A 23,151-nucleotide genomic window follows, 5' to 3' on the forward strand; every position below is an offset into this window, starting at 1 on the left:
AGTTGTTGAATCGCCAAGGCAGGTAATCTTCGATCTCGAATCTGCCTCTTATTTGAAAGCCAAGAGAAAAGTAACCGTCGGTATTGCATTGCACGGAACGAACAGCGGATTGAGGGACGCCTTGTATACCTTTGCCAAGGCTTGATTGTCATCAAACGGATATCAGGAATGGAGCAGACGATATTATCACGAAAAGGGTCTGTCTCTGCAAAGAGGATTGTCCAAGTGACGATGCATTCGTTGTTATCTGAACTTTGAACAAACTGTCAATCCATCTTCCTGGAAACTGGTCTCCAATGTTACTCTTAAACGGTCCCGAATACATCTAGATCTCCCCACTGGAACAGTCCACCATACGGAAGAATTATCTACATTAAATATTATGCCGAGAAGATCTTGTGTGTATGAGGTAGAAGAAATGAGGAACGCTAGAAAAGTCGGGGATCGCCAAATTGTTCTATCGTCTATGAGGAACAAGGGATCCTTTCATGCATGACATGCATGCAATAGATTTCTAGCCTTTTGATGTCTGTCGCCATGTCTGCTTCTAGATCCAAGTCACCCGAAGAAGAAAATATACTGTTGATCATTTTCATCTCGCGGTTTTGAAGGAGTCACAGGTGCTTCACAATGTCGTGAAATCACAGTAACTCAACGAGTTACTACCGAGCTTACTTGTCAGTCAGTGCCTGTACTCTGGGAAAAATGTGAAAGTTGTGTCCAGATAGGTATGGAACAATATCATATTAATTGAACAACCTTTCATAAGGCATATGGAGCAGGCAAAACCTGGTCACTATATGCTTCGAGATCTTTATGATATATTTATCTTGACGCCTGCATCAATATCCTAGAGTGATCCCGCTTCTCAGATATCTGAACAAGTCGCTACTTGACTTTGTCAAATTGACATTCGGCCTTGCGCATGGAGCGGCTATAATTATTGTGATACCGAAATCAGTCTTCTTTTAACAATCCTAATCTTCCTACTTTGTTTTTACAACAGACAGCGGGTACAACCGATGCACAACATTGGTGGGTTCGAAAATCGCTCAAATGTAAGCCTCATTCGTTGTCACAACACGGGACCATCAAGGTTAAAATTAAGCAACAGTCGGTCGCTCCTAAGTAGAGTACAATTTGGTACTTCTATGGGAAGAGACAATTACTTGCAGTTATGTATTTGAGTTCAAATCACATTTTGGCGATGATGGCAAAATCCCAAGACCTGCAAGTAGGTCAAGTGAGGTATCACAAAATGCTTCTATGCCAAGTGATCACTATTTTGCCCCTTACACATGCCGTTTGATCAATATATCTAGGTATAGTTCTGCTGATATAATGATTCTTGGAAGGCATGAGGTTTTTGGATCTCACGATACTTGCACGAACGTTCATCCTTTAGTTCAAAGGACCCTTCCCCACAGATATGATGGGGCCAAAGTTAGACTTTAGACCTCAATTGGGATTAGTTCATTGTCAAACATCCTTGAGTACCGCCGATAACCCACTAAAGTATGCACGTACCATGGCGGGGTATCGACGACACCCCACCAGCTGTACTGTAGTGTTGCCAACTGCCAACCGGTAGGGAGTGAAAGGGAACATCAAATGGAAACATGGAGCTTTGAAGTCGAGACCTTTGGGATACACACATCAAATTGGAGATGGAGCTGGATCTTGGAGGAGAACCTTGAAGCCTTCGCCAGATGTCATCCAATAGATTGATTCCCGCACAACTCGACACTTGAACACCACGCGCCTCTTCTTATGACTTGTCAGCTTTCATTCCGAAGCAATCATTGAAGCTCGTGGGCATCCATCTTATCTAGTCAGTCTTTAGGATGATTGAACAAAGACTTTAATCCATTACAATTTGAATTTACGTCCAGTCATGATCTTCAATCTTCAATGCCTAGGCTTAGCATTGTGATCAAGTACTGACGCCAATGGCTTCTCATGTACAACCACCATTCGGATTTTATTTTATCATTCCACCGAGTTCTTTTTCCAAACCTTGGGGATTATTCCGTTTGAGGAGCGACGACAGCCACATTCATCGCTCAATATCAATTCAACACTCATCGAATTCTTCCGTCACATATTTTATGCTTGGCTTTCCTATCATTTTCTTATTCTTCCAAACAAGCTTTCTTCCCTAGGAGAATCTAGACACTCTAAATACTGTACCTGCACGATTCTGCATGTATCTGAATGTGGTCATATCGTACATGCAAAGTCAACGGGGAGTATTGCAATCTTATTTTACTACACCCGTAGTTCTCAGCATCACTCAAGACAATCAGAATACGAGCATCTGCAGAATTGCGTCCTTAGATTAAAATTATCTAGGTCTCAATCTATTAGCTCTCAGCTCGTTGACTACAGTAAGGGGCTCTTACATTATCCAATGTCTTTACGACACTTCATCCATACTCGGTTTGAAAGTCTCAAGAAAATCATCAAGAAGCGGTCAACCGGAGTAGCCTGACCTAGAAACCTCGATTTACGCCGCAAATGTTGCAAGCAAAAACTTTTATATCCAAATAAGGAAAAGGATAATGCGTGTCCAAATCCTTCTTTGAGGCATTTAAGCCGACCACATTTTTCAGTGCAGTCAATGTTGCTAGCCATGCCTTCCCGTATTATCTAATCCATCTCCATTGGCGATTTCTTATGTACATATCTCAGGCTGATGGTAAAGTCTTTAAGCCTTTCCGGAATCCACCTTTCCGGAGTGCGAAAGAGAGAGAGGCATAAAGTTTATGCAACTTTATGCGCACAAGTCGCGTGCCATAACATATTTGGGTGGCTCGGTATGACCGAACTAATTGTCATCTGATCTTGTGGTCAAGACTATATGTAGGGAACACTTGGTAGCAGACTTTTCATGTGGTAGAAAGCTTCACAATTCTTTGTTGGAAAAGAATTGTTGGACGAGATAGAAATTGAGCCTTGTACCTTTGCGCTCCCAGATTATACCTCTTTTGAGGAATTTGTCGGTATGGAAAGTTCCTTTCTGCTAGTTGATCTGCATTGAGCCGAGATCGGGCAATCGCAGGATACTCGTGGGCATTGTTAACGGACATCGGGTCGTTGCTCCCTTGCTTATACTTTCATATATGGTGCTTGATGTATATGCACCTGCTTTTGTCATTTTTATCTACATGCGTTATTCTTTACAGTATGTTATCAGGTTTGTGAAACATAGGTAAGGCTAGGCTTGAGCTATAAGATTCATCTCAGGTTGATGTGTGGGGGTAAGAGTGGGTGTTGAATTATTGAGATGCTCTGTTGCTTGCGATTCTTCACATTCCCCAAAGTGTTGTCGATCTATCGTCATGTCGGAATATACATACAGCATCTTTATTTGTTTTTATATGCCTCTATATGTTTGTGCGCATCACAACACTCAATAAAATCCTCATCTAATTGAAATAGTCGGTGAGGATCCTCCTTTGAAGGGGTCTTGAAACGGGATAGTTACTCAATTACACGATCACCCAAATCAATGTTCAGCACTCGCTTTCACAATTGTTCTATTTTTTCTCTCATGTTTTGTTTACCAACCTTAATATCTTAATTAATAAAGGAGTCGATATTACTGTTAGTTCTGACACTTTTAATCTTGTTGCATGTCTGAATAATCAATAACATGTATAATTCCTTAACTCTTTACATCTAATTCACCTTACAATATACCAAATTATCTTATTTATTCAAAATGTCTACCAATAGCAGTAAAGATAGATCAAAGCTTCACGGTGTTATGTCATCTCTATCGAGTTTCCCTTGGGGTTGATAAACATCGCTTTAGGAGAGACGTCAATGAATTGAATTTCGTTCTTCAAGAAAGAAATGTTATATGTTTGAAATCTTGATATCTATTGGAAGCATATTCTGAACACCTTGATATCAACTACTATAGCACCCAGATAGTATATACATCACACTTGATCCATCTTCAGTAGCCGTAAGAGAATGAAAGTAACTCACCACGCTTCTGGTCTCCATAGCATCCACTAACATCACTCTGTCATGTATATAATTGTAGCCCATCGTTCTGATTACACATGGGATTAACGCGGAATGAATTGCGTGTTTACTGTTTTATCCAGTGTGTTATTGTGAAGAACGGATGCAGATGTCTCTTAAATTCCCTAAATTACAATTCATAGCACCTCATTCCTTTCCATTCCATTCATGTGTCTCCTTGCGTTACTATGCTTTGTTAAAATAAGAGAATACTATTGGCCTCTGATTCTTCATCTCTTTGCCCAGGTAAATTGGAAAAATTTATATTTATTAATTACTTGGTACTAGGATTCGCTAAGTAGAGGATGTCGATGACCCCCCGCCCTCCCTCTCCATTCCTCATTTCTGCCTCCCGAAATCTTGTTAAGCGTTCCTTTCCTCTTCACCCCAAGCCTCTCTCTCTCTCTCTCTTTTCTTATTTAGAGAAAACCTCTATTCATCTATTCATATCTTTTGTCTCTTTCTTCAAATCCTAAACCTATCAGAGCCGATTTCTAGACTACTCTATCCTACCTATTCTAATCGCAAAAAATTAACCAGATCCATATATCAAAACATTATCAACTCACTTACTCAATCATAAAACATAAATAACCCTCCCCTTCCCCCTTCTTGCTCTCCCCTCTCCTCCCCCAAAAACAATCCTCCCGCCAAAAAGTATCAATCCTGTCCTCGGAGAGACTCGAACTCTCGACCTTTGGATGGCACAGTAATTGTTATCAACTACCTCATATACGAATATGAGACCAACGCTCTAACCAACTGAGCCACGAAGACTTATTATGATTGTTGCGACGGGAGTTTCATGTGGGATTGTAATGGAATGATGGGATAAATGATAATGGGGAGTGAGTGTGGATGATGTGAGAGGAGTGGAAAAATGGAGTAAAGCTTGTGGGAGAAAAAAATGTTTTCTTTTTTAGCCTTGGTGATGTGGGTGGGTGGAGAGGTGGTGGAGTGAAGTGGTTCGGAGAATTTTATTCTGGGTGGGAGAGCCTGAGAGGACTGGGATTGTGGGCTGGGTTGGACATGGCGAGTAAGGGTAAGGGTATCGTGAGTGTCCGCACGTCCGTTCGCCTGTCCCCCTTTCGACCCACTTAGTCGGATAGTGAAGTGTGTGGTTGAGTGGGAAGCGATATATATGTAGGTGTATACTACTACTAGTCACTTATTAAAATTACATTAAAATTCATCAAAACTTACAGAATAACCTTCTAATTCTTAAACTATAAAATCAATATTTAATATGAATAATTATATGATTAGATTAAAAATTATATGATTTATTTTTAATAATTTTCTATATTAAAGAATAATAAGTTAAAATTAAAAGAAAAAAATTTCTTCAAAATACTAAAATTTACTAATAAATCAAGCGAAAATTATAAACTTTTATAAATATATTTCTAAATAATATAATTAATTATTTAAAAAACTTTAAAGAGTGTTAAAGATATGATTTTATTAAATATTAATATCGAAATAATATATATGTTAAAATTCGAATAAAAATATCTAGTTGAAGTTATTGATTTTATATATAATAAAAGTAGTAAAATGACTTTTTTAGGTGTAATTTTGATAAGTAGTTAGTACTATATACTTTATATACTTCATATGTACGCTTTATATAAGATTAACATGAAAAAGGAGATGAAAACACTATCTACCTGTTAGTGATAATAATTAGATCTTCTATTGAGAGATAAATTGGATTTTTTATAGGAGATAGAAAGGAGTTAAAGGTTTGGATTAGGATGGGGATTAGGATTTGTTTTTCGGTGTTTTAGATGTGAGATGTGAGATGTGAGATGTGGGATTTGGAGGAAGAATTGTTGAGTAGGTAATTGCTTGGAGTAATTGATAGGTATGATTGAAATGAAGAGGAGGGGAGTTTGGAAAGAGAGGAAGAAGAGGAGTTAGTATTGCGATTTACTATAGAGTTAGAGGATAGGAGTTGGGGATTGGAAGTTGCGGGTTGAGGGGTAGTTGGGAGGAGAGGGAGAAGGAGAGGGAGAGGGAGAAGGAGAGGGAGAGGGAGAAGGAGAGGGAGAAGGAGAGGGAGAGGGAGAAGGAGAAAGAGAGGAAGAAGGAAAAAGAGAAAGAGAGGGAGAAAGAGAGGAAAGTGATCGACAGATGGACTGATGGATTGAAGGATTGTTTGTATTTGTATGGACATAAAATAGGTAGATAGACGGTATTACATTATAATATAATTTAGGAATTCCTACATCTAGACTTGATATAGATCTAGATTGAAGCTGTTGAAAAGATTGATAGGAGGTCGTATTTGGCTTTTTTCTCTCTTACTTTGTTTTTTCTTTTTCTTTCTCTTTTACTTCTCGCTTTCTTCTTTTCTATTATTATTCTTTACTTTCTTTCTTTTTATATATTTTCCTTTTCATTCCTTTTCCGTTCCCTTCATCTTCTTTCCCTTTTCATTTATTCTTCCCCTCAAACTCATAAACCTATAAACTCACAATCTTATAGAAATCTCGATTCCTGTATATCAGTCAATGGAAAACTAGCGATGAATAACTCATTCTCATTCCCTATTTCTTCAGTGTCTTAGAGTTGTAGAGTCTCAGAGTCTCAGAGTCTCACATCAAGAACTTGAGAACTTGGGAGTTTGGAGATTTGGAAATTTGAGTCATGAATATGAATGATTGATATGGATGATGAATTTTTGAATTCTTAACTAATAACCTCCTGACCAACGAACTCATAACCTCAAGGACAGAACCTCTCAAGAATCTCAAGAACGCTGTCGAAAATTTCACAAGCGTATGCGATCAGTACATAGATGGATAATTTATAGCTGAGTTACTATTTACTCTATCACTCTACCTCCACTCATCTCACCACACCATATCTCATCACACCTAAAAACATAGCATCGATAATTACATCAATAACTATAAAAACAACCACCACAGTCACAAAGACTATAACAAGGACATCAAAGATATCAAATCTAACTAACCTCAAAATCTAATAACACACAAAGCATACCCAATACCAACACTTATCAAACCAAAAGTAATAAATCAGATTGGGTTTGATAGACTACCTATACAGTATTACTCTTGAGATATTTAGAACCCGGATATTACATCCCTTTGAGAGATTTGGGAGTTGGAAGTTGGAATAGTGTTTTTGATTATTGAAAGGGGCTAGGATGTGAATATGAATATGAAAATGAAAAACAAGAAATATTAATTGAATAATTCTTTCTGGCAAGAAGAAGAAGAGGAAGAAGAAGAAGAGAAAAGATCAAATCTATAATCATACCATATATAAAATCTAGATATTCGATATACATACATACACACATACGAATTCCTCCCCATGCTACTCCGTCCTACTACATTCCCACATCATTCCAATATCATCCATTCATAAACATCATCCCCACATCCCCAAACCACAACACCACAACCCAACCCAAACCACACCATTCCCAACCCACACTATTCCCCTCCCAAACCACATCACACCGGCCCAAAAAATCCTTTATTTCCATCTCCACATCTATCTTCATTTCTATCTCCATCATGATCTCCATCTCCATCTCCATTATAATCTCCATCCCCACTCTCATCCCCATCCTCATCCCCACCCAGCATAAATCCTCCCAGTCCCAAGTCTCAAGTCCCAACTCTCCAAAATTCACATCCTTGAAACTGTAAATGTATACATATCCAACTACATCCATATCCAAATTCAACTGCAGCTGCAACCGAACCCAACCCGAACCGAACCCGCATCCGAATCATGCATACATACATCGCCGAAGCGAAGCGAATCCATGTCTTATTATCATTATTCTCCCTTCCTTCTTTCATCTCATTCATTTCTCGCTTGCCCCCTTCTCCCTAAAAATTACGCCTACCAAGTATAAGTATGCCAGAACCCCATTATTAGATATTAAAATTGAAGTCTTTCCCTTTCTCTTCCTCTCTCTCTCCTCCACCCTCTTTCTCTTTCTCTCTCTTCCAATCCCCATCAAACCCAGATCCAAGCCCACAGACAAACCAATAAATAAACACTCCCCACGAACGCAATTCCCAATCAAGTGTTAAGTATACACTCAATGTGCACTAAGCGAAAAGAAAAGAAAAAACTGACAAGGGAAGAATGAATGAATAAAAAAAATGAATGCAATAAAACAAAAAATTAATAATCAGATGAAATCGATTGTGCAGGCGAAGCACGTGAATTGTGTTGGAAATCGAAATGAGTCTGAAGAATCGAAAAGGTTGTTGAAGTATGGAGGTGGTTTTGCTGTATTTTCTCTCTAGCTCAGCTTGCGAGTAGAACCATGGTATGGTTGCGAGAGCGATAGATATCACTATTAAACGAGGATCAAAACCGATCTCAAAACCGTCGAATGAGAAGAAACTCGCCGAGTGATTCTCGCAAGATGACCCGAGAAGGACAAGAAAGAATGTCAATTCCATCAACCCTACTCAGATTTCAGCTTTCTCCGAACAATCGTCTCGCAAACTTTCCCAGTTCACAAGGAGAGCAAACATTAAATCTCCCATCCTGCATGCATTTCTCTCCAACCAACAACCATCTATTTAGGCACTGCCCCTCTCAAACCATGTCCCAAATGACTCGCAGCGATACTACTAGCCGCCCTCTCACTTCTCCTTCTCTTCGCACCACTAATCCTCTCACTGCCACTTCCAATCCCGCTAACACTCTCAGCTTGTTTCCCCGTCCCTCTCGTCCCTCTCAGACTCTCCTTCTCCTTCTCCTTCTCCCTCTCCCTCTTTCCCCTCAACTTCCCCCCCTCACTCCCCTTACTCTTCCCACTACCATTAGAAGATCTCTTCTCCCGACTCCTCTCACCAACACTCCTCACCTCACTCGCTATACTGCTTAAACTCGAAATCCACGAAGCGGTATCCCTCTCCTTACTCCCCAAACAACTTCCACCCCCTCGTTCCCTATCCACCCTCCCAATCTTCAATTTGCGCAAGATCCTCCTTATCGCTCCAATCGGCTCACATAAGTAGAAAATTCCCATATCATCAAACAGTGAAATCCATTCCACGTTACATAATTCTAGAAGCGGTTTGCATAGCAGCAAAATCCCTAAGTCGTCTAAGAAATTGAGGAATTCGAGTGCAATAGGTGGTGCTTGAGTCGAAATAAGTGTGGAAGCGCTTGAAAAGGTTGCTGGGTCTGAAATCGTGTATGGAGGAGAAGGAGGAAGTCTGGTGGGAGCTGAAGCTTGAGGGGTGGGAAGGGCTATGGTGGAGGGGAAAGCAGCGGGGGGGCGGGAGTGCGATACACGTTCATTGGATGTATTGTTTGTGGACTGGAAAGGAGGACGGGCATGGCGAGATGGATGGGATCGATGTTGAGTTTGGTCAGCCAGTCGAGGTTTGCCTAAGGAATCGATGCGGTCATTGGAGATTGGAGAGTGGAGAGTGGATGCTGTTGAAGGGCTGCGGGTAGAGGAATCATGATGACTTTGTGTGCGTGTGCGTCTACGTTCGCGCTTACGTTCTGGATGGACATAAAGTGTTGGCGGCGGTGACATTGATAATTGGCTCAAGCCTGGATGTCTGAGGTATTGAATGGATTGTCTGGTAAAGGCGCTCGCTGTGTGTAAGGAAGATCGTTGTTACGGTGTGGATTGGTCTATAACAAGAGATGTGATTGAATAAAAATGTATGATGAAGTGGCTACGCAGTGAAAAATTGAATAAAAAGATAACGAATATGCAAGTCAAGTCAAACGTTGGCAAAGTGAGCAAGTAGAAAACACCTAATTGAAGAGATGTGGATTGACAAACATCAACCAATTCAAATACATACAAAGCAACACGGAAATGAAAATGATTGAACAGAGAAGAGAGAACCTTCTGGACCTTTAAAAACTCGAGAAACTATATAATACTCATCGACCACCGAGTTGAAAATCTCCATGTTACCATTGCAACAACTCCATCATCTCTATCACTTTTTCAAGAAAGAAGGATCCAAAACCGAGACATTGAGGCTCTATTTAGAAGATCATGGCAACGTGACTATTCACCGTTCGTCTCGTTTGGTTCTTCTGGAGGCGTTTCTCTGCCCAAAATGCTGTGGCCCTTCTCCCAATTACTCAATTCTATTACTGGCGACTTCGCTGGCATTTTGACCCTCCTAGACCTTTCCATTTATGAACATACCCACCTGGTTCACGAGGATGTAGAGTAATGGAATTTTCTCGCCTCATTTGTTTCCATTTGATAGAGATTATTTGTCCATGGAAATTGAATGGCTGTATTACACGGTATTGTTGTCATTCAATCAGAACGATACCAAATATGGATGTGAAAGAAATCGGAACGATTGGCAACACGTTTATAAATTCGGGGGCAGGAAAATAATTGTGTACCTATCGGCTTTTCTTTCTATTCCGGCTTTGAAAGAAGATGTACTCAGGCATTCCTACAGCCTTATGAAGGAAAAAGACGGAGAAGGGAATGAAGAAGTTATGGAGACAACGGGCAAATCTGATTCTCGCCGTGCCTTGCCTTTGATAGAAGAGAGATGGATCGCTTGTGACGTGTTCAGGGGGAATTTCTTTGGGAATTCTTGGGGATTGTAGTGAAGAGTGAAAAGAAGCTAAGGCAGAGCCCTGAAAATCCTTTCTTCCTCTTTGGGTCTCTTTGATCACTTTAAGGGTGAGGGATTGAAGACTGCACGATTGGACATGGGCGACATGGGCGACATGGGGAGAACAGGATTGACGGATTTATTATTTGAAATTGGATGTCGGATCTCTGGAAATAGCTACGCCGTAGATGGTGCATGGTAACAGGAGATCTTCCGGTAGATATATTAGAGAATGATTTGTATGTAGGCTGAGGTAGGATCCATCGATCTTGTGATGAGAAGAAAAAGGAGGGGAGAATGGGGAGAATGGAGAGAATGGAGAAAAAGGAGAAATATGGAGAAGGGATATGGAGATTAGGGAGAAAGGGAGGCAAAAGGGAAGAGAAGACAGGACAAAAAGGGAGGCAAAAAGGAAGAGAAGACGGGAAAAAAAGAGACCAAATATGACCAAATATCCCAAGAACCCCAAATTATGCCCAGATTAGGACCTGTTTCATAAAGACCCTTAATTCAAGCAATTATAATTCACGGACCGATCCGTCATTAATCATTGGTACCAAGGCAACCAATCAATTTGACACATTTGATGGGTGAAAGCCGAATGGAGTACCGGAATAATGAATTTTATGCAGTAACAGTATTATTTGCATATGTTTGAGAATAAATTGACCAGATAATAATGACAACACACCCGAATGTCCATGTAGGTATGGATGGGATGGTAGAGAAGTAAATACAAGGTAGAGAGAGAGAGATAGGTAGATGGAAAGTATGGATGGGATGGATGGGATGGATGGGATGGTAGAGAAGTGAATACAAGGTAGAGAGAAAGTATAGAAGATTGTATAAAAGCTTTGGTGTATTGTGTTGGTTTATACTCATTTATTTGTTTGTTTGTTTGTTTGTTTACTCTGTACTTATTCATTACCCTTCCTCCTTTCACACCCGATATATGGGAATTGAGAGCAAAGCACAGTAAGAGAACTGAAGAAAGAAATCCATCCATGACTTTTGTTCTCAAGTGATAGGATGATGATTAGATAAGAAAGACACAAAAGCACAAAAGAAAGAAAAGAGAGAAATCTTTTTTCTTTTTTTTCCTACTTCGTCCTGACTGGATTGGAAAGTGGATCGTGCTCTTCCCGTCATAATCCCGTCCCGAGGATAATTGCCAATTGCCAATTCCCAATTCCCAATTCTCAATTCTCAATTCCCAATTCCCAATCCCCAATCCCCAATTGCTACCTTACTCAAGTCACACATACATAATCACACCCATAATCACACCCATAATCACACCCATACACCCACCACGCACCCACCACACACACACCCATACACACCTGCACCAGAAAATGATCAGCTTGAGCCCGCAGTATTAGAATTTGATATCAGCTTGCGACAAGTTTTACTTTGACTACCTGTACTGAGGTAGCTGCTATATGGGATCATTTCCTTTATTGGAAATTTATTCAATTTATTCAATCCATTCAATTTAGTCAATTTATTCAATCCATCCTACCCATTCAATCCATTCAATCCATCCTACCCATTCAATCCATCCTCGCAAACCATTTCATCACAAGAAATTTCCTGGGTATGACCTTATTCATAACCCAACTAATAACCTTATACAATACCATTACATGCCATACAACCATCCCCAAATTAAATAAACAACATACAATTCAACACTTAAAACCAACCTCCCAATTCTTTCCTTCCTTTCTCCTGCAACAAGTCCTGTAAATATGGCACATTTAATTCGCTTACCACTCTCTCATTCCGGCTCTACAGTCAATTCGCCAATGGCCGGTCATCTACATCACCTTGGACAAGCTCCCACCTCCTTCTTCCCTCCCAATACCTCTTCTCCAGCACAATATAAATATCACTCGTCTCCCAGTGGTGGTCCGATCTCTCCTCCTCATACTCGATCCGCTTCGGCAGAAAATACGGCTGCCGAGTTGGTCGAAGATTTCAGAAGATATTCGCACAACCTGAGAGAACAATTCGAAGGGGAACGAGCGCACATCTTGGCAGACCGGCAGCGTGCAATCGAGGTGATCGCAGAAGAACGAGAATTATGGGATAAGGAAAGAGGAATCTTGATTGCTCGGATTCGAGAACTCGAAGCAAGATTGAAAGAAAAAGGGGATGTCGTATCACCAGCTGGAATCTTCAATTTGGAATTGGCAAATTTAGGGTTCAGCCCAGCAGCAAACGTATTCACTAGTCCAAATGGTGTACCGATCATTAAAGGACCTACGAAAGCAATGGCATCTCCAGGAAGTGGAAGTACAGAATCGAAAAAATCGTCGCACGGTCACCCAGACATAAAACAAGAGACAGGAAGAAATGCAGATGGGTCTCCATTTTACGCACCAGCACCACAAAACCCCACGAGAACATTTTCAGCAGAATCAGAAGCTCTGAGAGTGGAAGATATTCATGCGCCCAGGCAAACACCAATTCAGGTTATTCAGGAGTTAACTCCGTCGGATTTTGTTGGATCCTCTCTATATGCATCACCGGAACTCTTACATCCACATCATTCTGCTGTACATTGGGAGAAGGCCGAAAGTAGTAATGGCGATATCATAGGAGCCGATAGTATAGATATATCAAAAATTGCTCCACATCTCGAAGGTGTGCCCATCAAAGCCAGCGCCGTAGATCCAGTATTCGTCGCGCATGTTTTAAGTCCTAGGTCTGCCAGTCCGAGATTAAGTCCAAATGTTAAGCCGTCAGGAAGGGATGTTGGTTTGAATTTAGGAAAAGCACATTTGGAACCAGAAAATAGGAGATTAACGATGTATGCGGGTCACACACCCAACCATTCCATTTCACGCTTTTCCGATTTGGTCAAAGAGTCTCAAGAGGTAGAAGGGGATGAAACGCCGAGAGGTTTTGATGGACTTGTCCATCGGGGTTCCCTAGCGCCAGTTCCGGATGAAGATGAAAGAATTGCGCTCGATAGACTACTACCAGATGAAGAAGAGGAAGAAGTTCATGATCGCCCTTTAACAGGTCCTCTATGTCTTACGAATGTTCCAGCCAGAGATGAATTATTCCTTGAAGCACTTACGGAGAAATTGGAAGAAGTCAAAAACTCAAGACCGGGTAGTAAAGAAGTCAGCCCTACCGGTAGCGCAGGCACTTCGAGTCCGGTCTTGCAAATGAAAAAAGCGAGGAATAGGTCCATTGGTGGTGGAGGTGATGATGGGAGGGGTATGGAAGGAGAAGGGCATGATTGTGAGGATGAGGATGAGGATGATGAACCGGGACCTGTTCTGTTGAAGATGAAGCCGAGTATGAATTTTGGAAGACCAATGGGACAGAGATGATTCTATCGTCAGATGGTAACAGTGGATAAATTTTTTTCTGTTTGCCTTTTTCTTCCTACTGGGATAAGATATTGGGATCGAATTTATAATTGCATGGTCGGATGGTATGATTTCGGGAGCCTCAAAAATTGGAAACTGCCCCTCTCTTATTTGGCGAAGCTGGACGTCTTGGCGGCCGGATGGGATCCGTGGATGGGACTCGAATTCGAACCCAAATTCAATTTCAAAGCCAAACACCATAATTGGACGGATGAAAACCCCGCATCAAAATCACCTCTCAAGCACCATGAGCGATGATGACGACAGATAATTCAACATGGCCAGAAATGATAAACAGCACGCCTAGAATGATTGCAGCGGGAAGCCACTTACACGGATAATCGCTCGCATGGATGAAAAGATACCCCCACCCCCCCCTCCCCCCTTTACAAGATTTCCTTTATCGATGGAACAGAAACAAACAAAACAAAACAACTGGTTCGAAAGTTCTCGCATCCATTCACGTTCAATCGATGGTGCGTGCAGACAAATATAGATATAGCATAACATAGCATAGCATAAAATAGTGCAGCGTTGTGCAGCGTATTCGAGTTTCGGATGTACCTAGGTACCTACCTGTGGAAATTTGGGTATAGCATGATATTACAGGTACCTGTGCAGGCATGGCGAACAAATGGGCATAGCGAAAGCAGTAGCAGTAGTATACCCTTTGAATTGAACTTTTTTTTCCTTTCTCGAAAGTATGGTTTCTTCGCTACTCTGATGCAGATGTATGTATGTGAAGGCTAAAACATCCCATTCATTCCATTGCAATCTCACTCGGGAGTTCATTCTCATTTGTCGTCGTCAAATTGTAGTGATCATTAGTAGTATAATATAGGTAGGTAGGTAGATAGTATAAAAAAGTTTATTGAATCGATTTGTCCATCCATTTCTTCCATCCAGGAGACCGAACTCCGTCCATATATTTTTGAGCTAGGTTCGTAGATACCTGTGATCCTCTCATAATATAGCATATAGTAAATATCTCGCCCTTCATCTAGGCGATTCTCGCTATAAATCTCACGCGCTCCAGCTACTCAGCCTGAATATGCACTTCCCCTTCGCTCCCAAGTCATCTAAGCATTCTTACAGTAATTTGCTGGAAAGCTCCCTTTCACCCCCTTTAATTCTCCATCCCACCAATCATCTGTACTTCCCGTTTTCTTCGTAACCCTAATCCTATCACCCTCTTTGAAACTCAAATCTCCTTCTCCTTGGCCCTCAAAATTATAAAGCGCTACCACAAAAATGCCTCCATTAGAAGAACCCAATCTCTTAGGGGGAGGCGGAGGAGGTTTCTTCTTTCCGATTGCAGAATTCACTGCTACACCTTCATTGGTTGACCCGCGCTGGAAATAATCTAGAGATGGGCCTGCGGGAGCATAAGAAGAAGAATGCGTGGAAACAGGCGTGAGATGGTTGGAGTAGTCGCTAGGAATTGGGGTTTGAACAGGTTCGTTGTAGTCGTTATCTGATGTTGTAGGGGGTGAGAAAACGGGGACTGTATGTTGAGTTGAGGGGATGCGAGGCCGAGAGGTGGAACGAATAGGGGGTGGACGATCAGGCCTGGGAGATCGCGCATCGGAATATGTGGTTGATATGCTTGGATTTGGAGAGGGGTCGCGGTTTGTGCTCATAGATTGGTTCGAGGGACGACGGGAAAATCCATTGCGGACATTGAGACCGGTTATGGATTTTGAATTTGAGCTTGAGCTTGGATTTGCACTTTCTTCGCTGACGTTCATAGGTTGGTGAACGGCTTTGCCGCGGCGGATACAATCTATGAGTTCGACTTCTTGTTTTATGGGGTGATAGTCTTGATTCCAGACTGCGATGACGTCTTCCATTGGGGGTGGAGGAGAAGGTAGGCCTACATCTTCGCAGTAATTGTGCAGTGCTGTGTAGTATTGCGCGAGGAGCGTGTTCTGGATCATGATCTGTACGGCGAGTAAATGCGGTAGGATCGAGAAGGCTGCAGCGATTATGGGTGGTAACGTTTCTCGGAGATGAGCGTCTGCATCTTTGAATGCCTGGATATCAATTAGTACTACTCTCATTCGTTGACGATATCCCTGCCATAGTCGGGAGGGACAATTCTCTTGAGGATCCATTGAGAAGTGTTGGTGTGATAATTGTGTATGTGCATATTTGAAGCCTCAAAAAGCTGTCCCTCCGGCAATGGAAGGGTTATTCAGGTACCAACCTCTGCTGCCCTGCCTTGTTCCTCTTCAGCCTTTGCCAAAGCAGCGTTTTCTCGATCAGTTCTCTTCATCTTAGCAGACCCTTTATTGACCTTATCTATGTATCTTTCCCAGTCTAATCTTTTGTTTTCTCGTTTCTTGATCGTCTTTCGAATAGGCTGTAGAAATTCCATCGCTTCCGTAGCCGGCTTTGTAACTCGAGAATCCATCATCATAACTTCTTCCAGTAGGTCTGTTTTCAGTTCCGTATATGTATCCTTCAATTTGATAGTTCGCTCCATTTGTTGGCGAGGGGTAACTGCCGGATTGTCTCGATGAGCATCGCTGGTGCCTACAATGGGCTGATATAACTCCTCGAAACTTAAGGCTGTATTCAATTGAGAGGAAAGTATAGACACCCATGCGTCTCTCCATGCTTTGGAAGCTTCAATTATCTATTTATGTATATTAGTAACGTACTATATGGCGAAAGTATATGGCGCGATGTTTAGGCAACTTACCATATTGAGCATCTTATTCGCATCTTCGTAATCGCTCAAAAGTACAGATACTTTGGCAGTATCACCAGGACCTTTATGCCTGATCTTGCCAATCTGCCGGTGCACAGAATTCATTTTGTTTGTGGAAGAATGTATCAATTAGATGGTCGTTGTCAATATGTGCCACTTATCCCCACAAGATATAGAAACGAATGAGTTCCACGTAGTTGATTCTCAGATGATTAAGAAGATGTTCAATGTTGATACCTCGCAGTAGGGACAGCTGTCAATAAATCAATTGATAAGATTCCCAACATTCAAACACAGCCCCCTTAATGGATTAAGGAAAGTTTAGTGGAGTGAGTGTCTCTAACAATTATCTTCTTTGGAGTTGTATTTGTATTGTAGGGGTTTATTTGAAAAATACTACCCAGGTAAGCAGCAGCAAAAAGATGTCCTGAAACTCAAACCGGTTCGCGGGGTTGAGATGAATGGCCTGTGCCTCCTTAAACAGAAACCAGCCTCCCGACTCAGAGTGACATAATTTGGTTGCCCAGATAATAGCATTCACCTACCAGGTAGTCATACGAATATAATTACGGTACGTTTACGTTATAATAATAATAATAATAACACAAGTACGTGTCTATAGGGGCGTCTTCTTCAGAGTGATTGAGACTGCAGAATCAATCATCAATCCTTATCCCAATACAGTATCTAAAATTCAACATCTCAATCGAGGTTCGACTCGTTTTTGAACTTGGAATGAGAATCTCCATTTCAGCCCTGTTGAATGTAAAAGCGGCTTTCTATATTTCTTGTTTCAAGGACAATGAGCCTTCTGGATCACGTCAGATATCTTAATCGGTCCATGAAACTAACAGTTTATTAAAGATCCTTCCTCCCTTTTCCTAAAAAGTGCATACCTAGGTATGTCTAAAATGAATCTATAAACATCCCGTATGAAAGTCACAAACTCTCACAACGTTTTGGTTGAAACATGGTGAAGCGATCATAACATAGGTATGGTATATAAACTTTCTTGTAATACCAGTCTGGAACGACCCGTTATATTTTTGAACCATTAATTAGTGGATTAGGGGGCTATTATATAAGCTAGTGGGCACCATTTTTCGGATCTATCCCCATCCAACGACTATTTATTAGTCGGTTGCTTAAGGTTAGTGAATATTCTTCGTCGAACGTCTTTGGTCCGGTTGTTTCTTGGGTCTTACATAGGAAGTATTGGGATGCAAGCAGTAAGGTATCGATTATCCTTCTAACATAGTCTGAACCCAAGCAGCAGCAGCAGCAGTAGTATCCCAATTTTGAGGATATACAAGATGAGCTGCAAGATTAGTACCGCTAGCACATACTGGATCTTCAACATTGCAGCAGTTTGCAATCTTTGAAGCATATTGGTTTTCGATGACCGAAATCTGTGAAGTAATTCTTAAATATTTCTAGGAATTAGTCAGTACTTTTTTTTGCTCATGTTCCGGCTTCTAGGCCATGATATGCCATGGCTCTATCAGCATTACTTACGCCAGTTACATTGTTGTCCCGAACATCAAAGCTCTCGTTAGGGATGTGTCTTGGGTCTCCATAAAGGACTAGAGCTGTCATGCGGTCCCCAACTTTCGAAATCAATGGGAAGTGGCCCATTTCCGGCACCGAGAATCTCATCTCCGCCTTCACCAGCTAGCATATCTCCAACAATCATAGCACCCTGTGCGAATTAGCCTAGATGCGACATCTCATGGAAAGACAACGCATTTGAGAGTAGGCTAGGAAGATAATTTTCGAATCTTCACATGACTCTGCATAAGCAGTAAACTGGTCCTTAGCAGCCACAAGCCCTTCAGCATAGCTGTTTGTGGAAGTCTCGTCCGTAGCAGGATAGATAACACTTTCGTAATCAGTTCCTGGATTGGCATCCATAATCAACCCGATCAAGCTCTCGAGAGTCCCGGGGTAGCCCTCAGTGGTTCCACGAGCGATGATCAAATGGACTGGAGCACATGCAGTGCTGTTGTCAAGAGCTAGAGATTGATGTACCACACGAGCGGTCGCCAGAGCTAGCTGGCAGGAGCAGCACAAGCGACGAGGTAGAAGGGGTCAACATAATGAAAGTATAGATGGGCGATAACATCTCAAGCAATTAATCGAACTTTTATCCAGGGAATCTTTGGACTTAAGTACATTTAGATAACTCTCCTATCATTTATAGAGTGGACCATTCAATACCTTGAATTGTAGTTCAAACGCGTGGCAATATAAAGATTGGGTAGATAGTTCGCGCAGTCCGAGAACTCGGTGCTGACATGAAGATATCATTCAGGGGATAGCTCATGACTTTCATCCCAAGATTCATCACCGCTCATGAAATATAAAGGCTTCAGTGTTCAACTATATCTGAAATGCCCAGACTTCATCATTCAATTGAATCTTAAACGATGGAATTCCAACAAAGATTTATATTATTCATCCTTCTGCTCCTATTTGATCGTGTCGATAGGGCTGTAATTTAGAATAGGTAGGTTCTTCTCCTTCTTAGATTTTGGATACAAAATCTCCATCACCCAATCCAATTATTATTAATGTATTTCAAGTCTTGAGATTTACGCCTATTGAATACCTACAAATTTTGGTTCAATGACTGACACCAATATAACAGATCTTTTATCGGGAATCCTGGTTATCATCACGTGTCAGCGGGGAGTCGGCGCGTTAGATCAGAGTGTCATTGCTAGGTTTCGCGTCACGTAAGGAAACAACGAAATTCAAAGATTGATTCTCAGGCACGACAGGGTCTTTTCTCTTGAAAGGTGCCTGCTGCTTGACAACATCCCTAACTCTATGAGAAATGACGGCCCCCGCCCATGTTGCTATGTCTATAAACGTTCCCCCAGATCAAAATACAGCTCCAGTCCTCGAATTTCGTTGCCTCTATACAGCCGATACCCGTCGAAAACAGAAGCGATGGCAAGACGGGCGACTCAAATATCACACTTTCAATAGACGTGTTATGGTATTCGACGAAAGATCGAATTTGGTAGGAGATGCACATTGGCGCGAAAAGGCTCCACTTGACGAAGGGGCCGAGTTGGAGTTGGAAAGAAATGGGATATTGGTCGAAGTGTCAGAATTTATAGAGAAGAAGGACCAAGATCTTACCGAGCTCATTGACAAAAGAGTCAAAGAAAGGGAGGAGAGATTTATTGCAAGAAATGGAGACTCGTCACCAGCACGATCCGCAGCATCTGTCATTCGGTCGCAAACTATTGCTGCAGCCCATCTAAAGCCGAAACCACTTAACTATATACTTGGCACACCTTCTGGTCATTATGGGAAAGCACTTGTGTCAAAAACGTCTCCATTTGAACAACGGCAGAGCTTAAATGCTAGAAACGCCGGCGAGGCAGAAAGTCCTAGGCCCACGAAAAGAAGAAAAGTGAATGAGCCGCCACCCAAAAATGGATTTGCGCAAAACCTTATGGGGGCTACTTTGTCATTCACGCCGACGCCATCGAGCACGGGGCCTATACGATATGAGTCTTTAAAGCTGAAGACAGTCCCACGACCAGATGTTAACGATACCAAAGAAAATGAGGGTCATGATGGGGACATCTTGTCAAACGGAAGACAAAGTTTGGCAGGCCACATCACTATGGATATGAATTTCTCTAAAAGTCGAATACAAGCAAGAAAGAGAGATAAGCCCGAGAAAAGTGGATATGCTAGCAACCTTACTGGAGCATCTCTATCGCTTTCGTCTTTTCGTGAAGCTATGCCCAGAAACATAGAGAGAAACGTAGTCATGCAGAAGAAACAACCGAAAACAATCGACTTGTCAAAGGATACAAGCTCTGATGAAGATGACCACCCAGTTCCGGTAACAAGACCAAGGGAAGTTGCCCGGAAGAAGAAAAAACCTCTACCCAACATATCTGAGCAGACACCGCGATTATCATCCCCGCCATTAGCAATTACACCAGTACCTAAAGAAGCAGCGAAAGTATCGAGTACAAGGCAAAAGTCTCAGAACAATCCTTCATCACTGAACAAGCCACAGGAAAGATCTCATTCATCTCTACGTATCAAGTCTCGCCCACGCAATAAGATGTTGATGTGTATGGATCGGCTCAGCTCCCAATCTTCTCCATTGGGGTTACATGGAGCCAGCGGGTCAATCAAGTTAGATTCTGTGATTCGTCCAGCGATAGCATCTTCTAGTAGCCAATCTATTCAATTGACACCAGAACGAGAGGCCACCAGATCTACCGAGCTAGGCGATGTCTTGCCAATAGTGAGATCATCTTCGCCTCGCAGGCCGTCAATTGATCATGATTTAGGTAACAATTTGGTCAATGATGATGGAATTGATGGACCGCACATGTCTGGATTTCCGGAAACTCTAAGATTTAGTGATCTCGAAGAGCCTCCGTCCTCTCCAGGAAACATTGGTATCAATCATCAAACAATAGATGCAATTCTGTGTCGTAATCGTACGCCAGAGGCTCAGAAATTCATGCCCATAGTCGCGCCGGCTACGAGAGAAGATCAAGAATATTCAGCAATCAAACAACAATGTCACTCGGAGAACATTGAAGAGAGGTCCGGACAGTCTAGCTTAGAACATCTTTCGACCTTGAACAAGCAGATTCCTAAAGCGATCGAACAGAAAACTCAAGATCGTGAGCTTATTTTACAAACATCACCTGAGTATCTGCCCGAGACGTCAAGAACTATCCAGAAACAATCCAAAAATTCTACTGGCTTGCATAAGGGCGCTGCTTCGGACCGAGCCTCAGCGACTGAAAATGCCGAGACGCGTCAAGAATCTAATGTGCCACCTTTAATTACGGAAATTGACACGGCAGCAATTTCTAATTCTATCTATAAACCTAACCCCCCTCATAAAGATTCTCTTATAATACCACACCCTGCAGAAAGGATAGCCTCTGCCTCATACGACCTCCATCAAAACGTCGCAGTTCCAATAACTACAATACATCCCAATTCCGATATTGCGAGCAAAACCAATTCCAACGTCTTGGTACCAAACACAGTCGCAGTATCACCAATTGCTGCTGTTGCACCTAGTATGCACTTGAATGTTGTCGACTCAGATAAGATCTTGGTAGGCATGACATCTAACGGTTCTACTTTTAGTGCGACTGGCCGCTTCATGGCGAAACTGGCGCCGACACGAAATCAGCACCAAGTGGAGAGACCCCTGATCAAGACGAGTTCCAGTCTGATTGACCAGACTGCGGCTTTCCTCACATTGGCACAGTCTCCCAAAAATGTCGAAATTAAGAAGTCATCAACCTCAATTCCAGATATTTTCTCCGTCGAAGAAACAAGGAATGATGAACCAAGTGGATTCATATCAGCAAATCAAATAGTAGAGAAAGAAACACAAAGTCGTACTTCAGAGACCTCCACTTCTGGAGATCAGGGTCCTTCACGGCCTAGAATCATTAACCCCGCAACTCGTGGAATGTCAATTCAAATGACTGCCCAGAGAACCCTGCACGCGCTATCTCCACCTGTCAATCAAATGGGTCCACCAGCGGCCATTCTTGGAGGCCTCGGAAGCGGAAGAAACACTACGAAGGAGGTTTCAGGGAATTTAGGGAATGAAGGAGGCCTCAAAGGGCCATGGAGCAGAGAATCTTTTGATTTGTTTGGGTCGTGGAGGCCTCCTATACAACAGTCGTGAAGAACTGTGTTATCCGCGCCTTATCGCTCGCCCCATCAGACTATTAGGATTATCTACTTATCTAATGAACTCATGGAGTAGCCATTTCATCCTGACGTCAAATTCCGATTGTCGAATAGGAACAGTCTCTTCTAAAGCTATGAGCTCCTATCGGCCAACAGCATCCAAGAGATTACCTCCAGTGCGTGACGAGCCAGGGAAGTTGCCAAAGCTCGTATTACTTGGGAACTCTTGGGCACTGGTGCGTTAAGGGCGTTGATAGGGCGGCCTCCTACGTTTCAGAATGCACAATCTATCTCTCCTCCACAAAGTAATCAATTACTTCGCCACACAAGTAGTCGCCGCTGCTTTTCTTTTGAATAACTGCTACATGTAGCAAGTATCGTAATGCTGCTTCACGCCTAAGAATCGAACTGAGCTTTAGCTATCTTACAATTGAATTGTAGTAAGAGGTTACTTGATGCACCAAATAATTACTATTCTCACAATGATGGCAGAATATACCTTATCTTTCAAAGTGCACATTGAACCAGCCACACTTCCAGAACATCCATCTCTTATCTCCACTCCAATTTCGCTAGAAATCAGAACCGAGCAAGTCACTTGCACCGCCTTCATTTGTGAAGCAAGCTTTCACCGTCCCTTGGCAGCTCGTCCCATTGTTTTTCAAACCTCGACATCATTTAATTGATTCGTGACAAT

The 23,151-nt window shown here is 42.0% G+C and overlaps 5 protein-coding genes across 5 annotated transcripts; 2 read left to right on the forward strand and 3 right to left on the reverse strand.

Annotated features, from left to right (window-relative positions):
• Positions 1-8,614: 8,614 nt before the first annotated feature.
• On the reverse strand, positions 8,615-9,589 carry EAF01_003561 (uncharacterized protein; the record flags this gene model as incomplete). Its single annotated transcript, XM_038911815.1, has 1 exon — positions 8,615-9,589. The coding sequence occupies one exon, from the start codon at positions 9,587-9,589 to the stop codon at positions 8,615-8,617; it is 975 nt and encodes a 324-aa protein (XP_038773050.1).
• Positions 9,590-12,403: 2,814 nt separating this feature from the next.
• On the forward strand, positions 12,404-13,999 carry EAF01_003562 (uncharacterized protein; the record flags this gene model as incomplete). Its single annotated transcript, XM_038911816.1, has 1 exon — positions 12,404-13,999. One exon carries the CDS (start codon positions 12,404-12,406, stop codon positions 13,997-13,999), a length of 1,596 nt encoding a protein of 531 aa, XP_038773051.1.
• Positions 14,000-15,117: 1,118 nt separating this feature from the next.
• On the reverse strand, positions 15,118-16,856 carry EAF01_003563 (uncharacterized protein; the record flags this gene model as incomplete). Its single annotated transcript, XM_038911817.1, has 3 exons — positions 15,118-16,071; positions 16,245-16,676; positions 16,743-16,856. 3 exons carry the CDS (start codon positions 16,854-16,856, stop codon positions 15,118-15,120), a joined length of 1,500 nt encoding a protein of 499 aa, XP_038773052.1.
• A 1,608-nt stretch (positions 16,857-18,464) lies between these two features.
• EAF01_003564 (uncharacterized protein) lies at positions 18,465-18,846 on the reverse strand (the record flags this gene model as incomplete). The annotated part of the gene is given in 2 exon segments (XM_038911818.1): positions 18,465-18,763; positions 18,780-18,846. 2 exon segments carry the CDS (start codon positions 18,844-18,846, stop codon positions 18,465-18,467), a joined length of 366 nt encoding a protein of 121 aa, XP_038773053.1.
• A 741-nt stretch (positions 18,847-19,587) lies between these two features.
• EAF01_003565 (uncharacterized protein) lies at positions 19,588-22,449 on the forward strand (the record flags this gene model as incomplete). Its single annotated transcript, XM_038911819.1, has 1 exon — positions 19,588-22,449. One exon carries the CDS (start codon positions 19,588-19,590, stop codon positions 22,447-22,449), a length of 2,862 nt encoding a protein of 953 aa, XP_038773054.1.
• Between the last annotated feature and the right edge of the window lie 702 nt (positions 22,450-23,151).

The sequence above is a fragment of the Botrytis porri genome (assembly GCF_014898465.1).
Source record: "Botrytis porri strain MUCL 3234 chromosome Unknown BPOR_004, whole genome shotgun sequence".
Classification (NCBI taxonomy): domain Eukaryota; kingdom Fungi; phylum Ascomycota; class Leotiomycetes; order Helotiales; family Sclerotiniaceae; genus Botrytis; species Botrytis porri.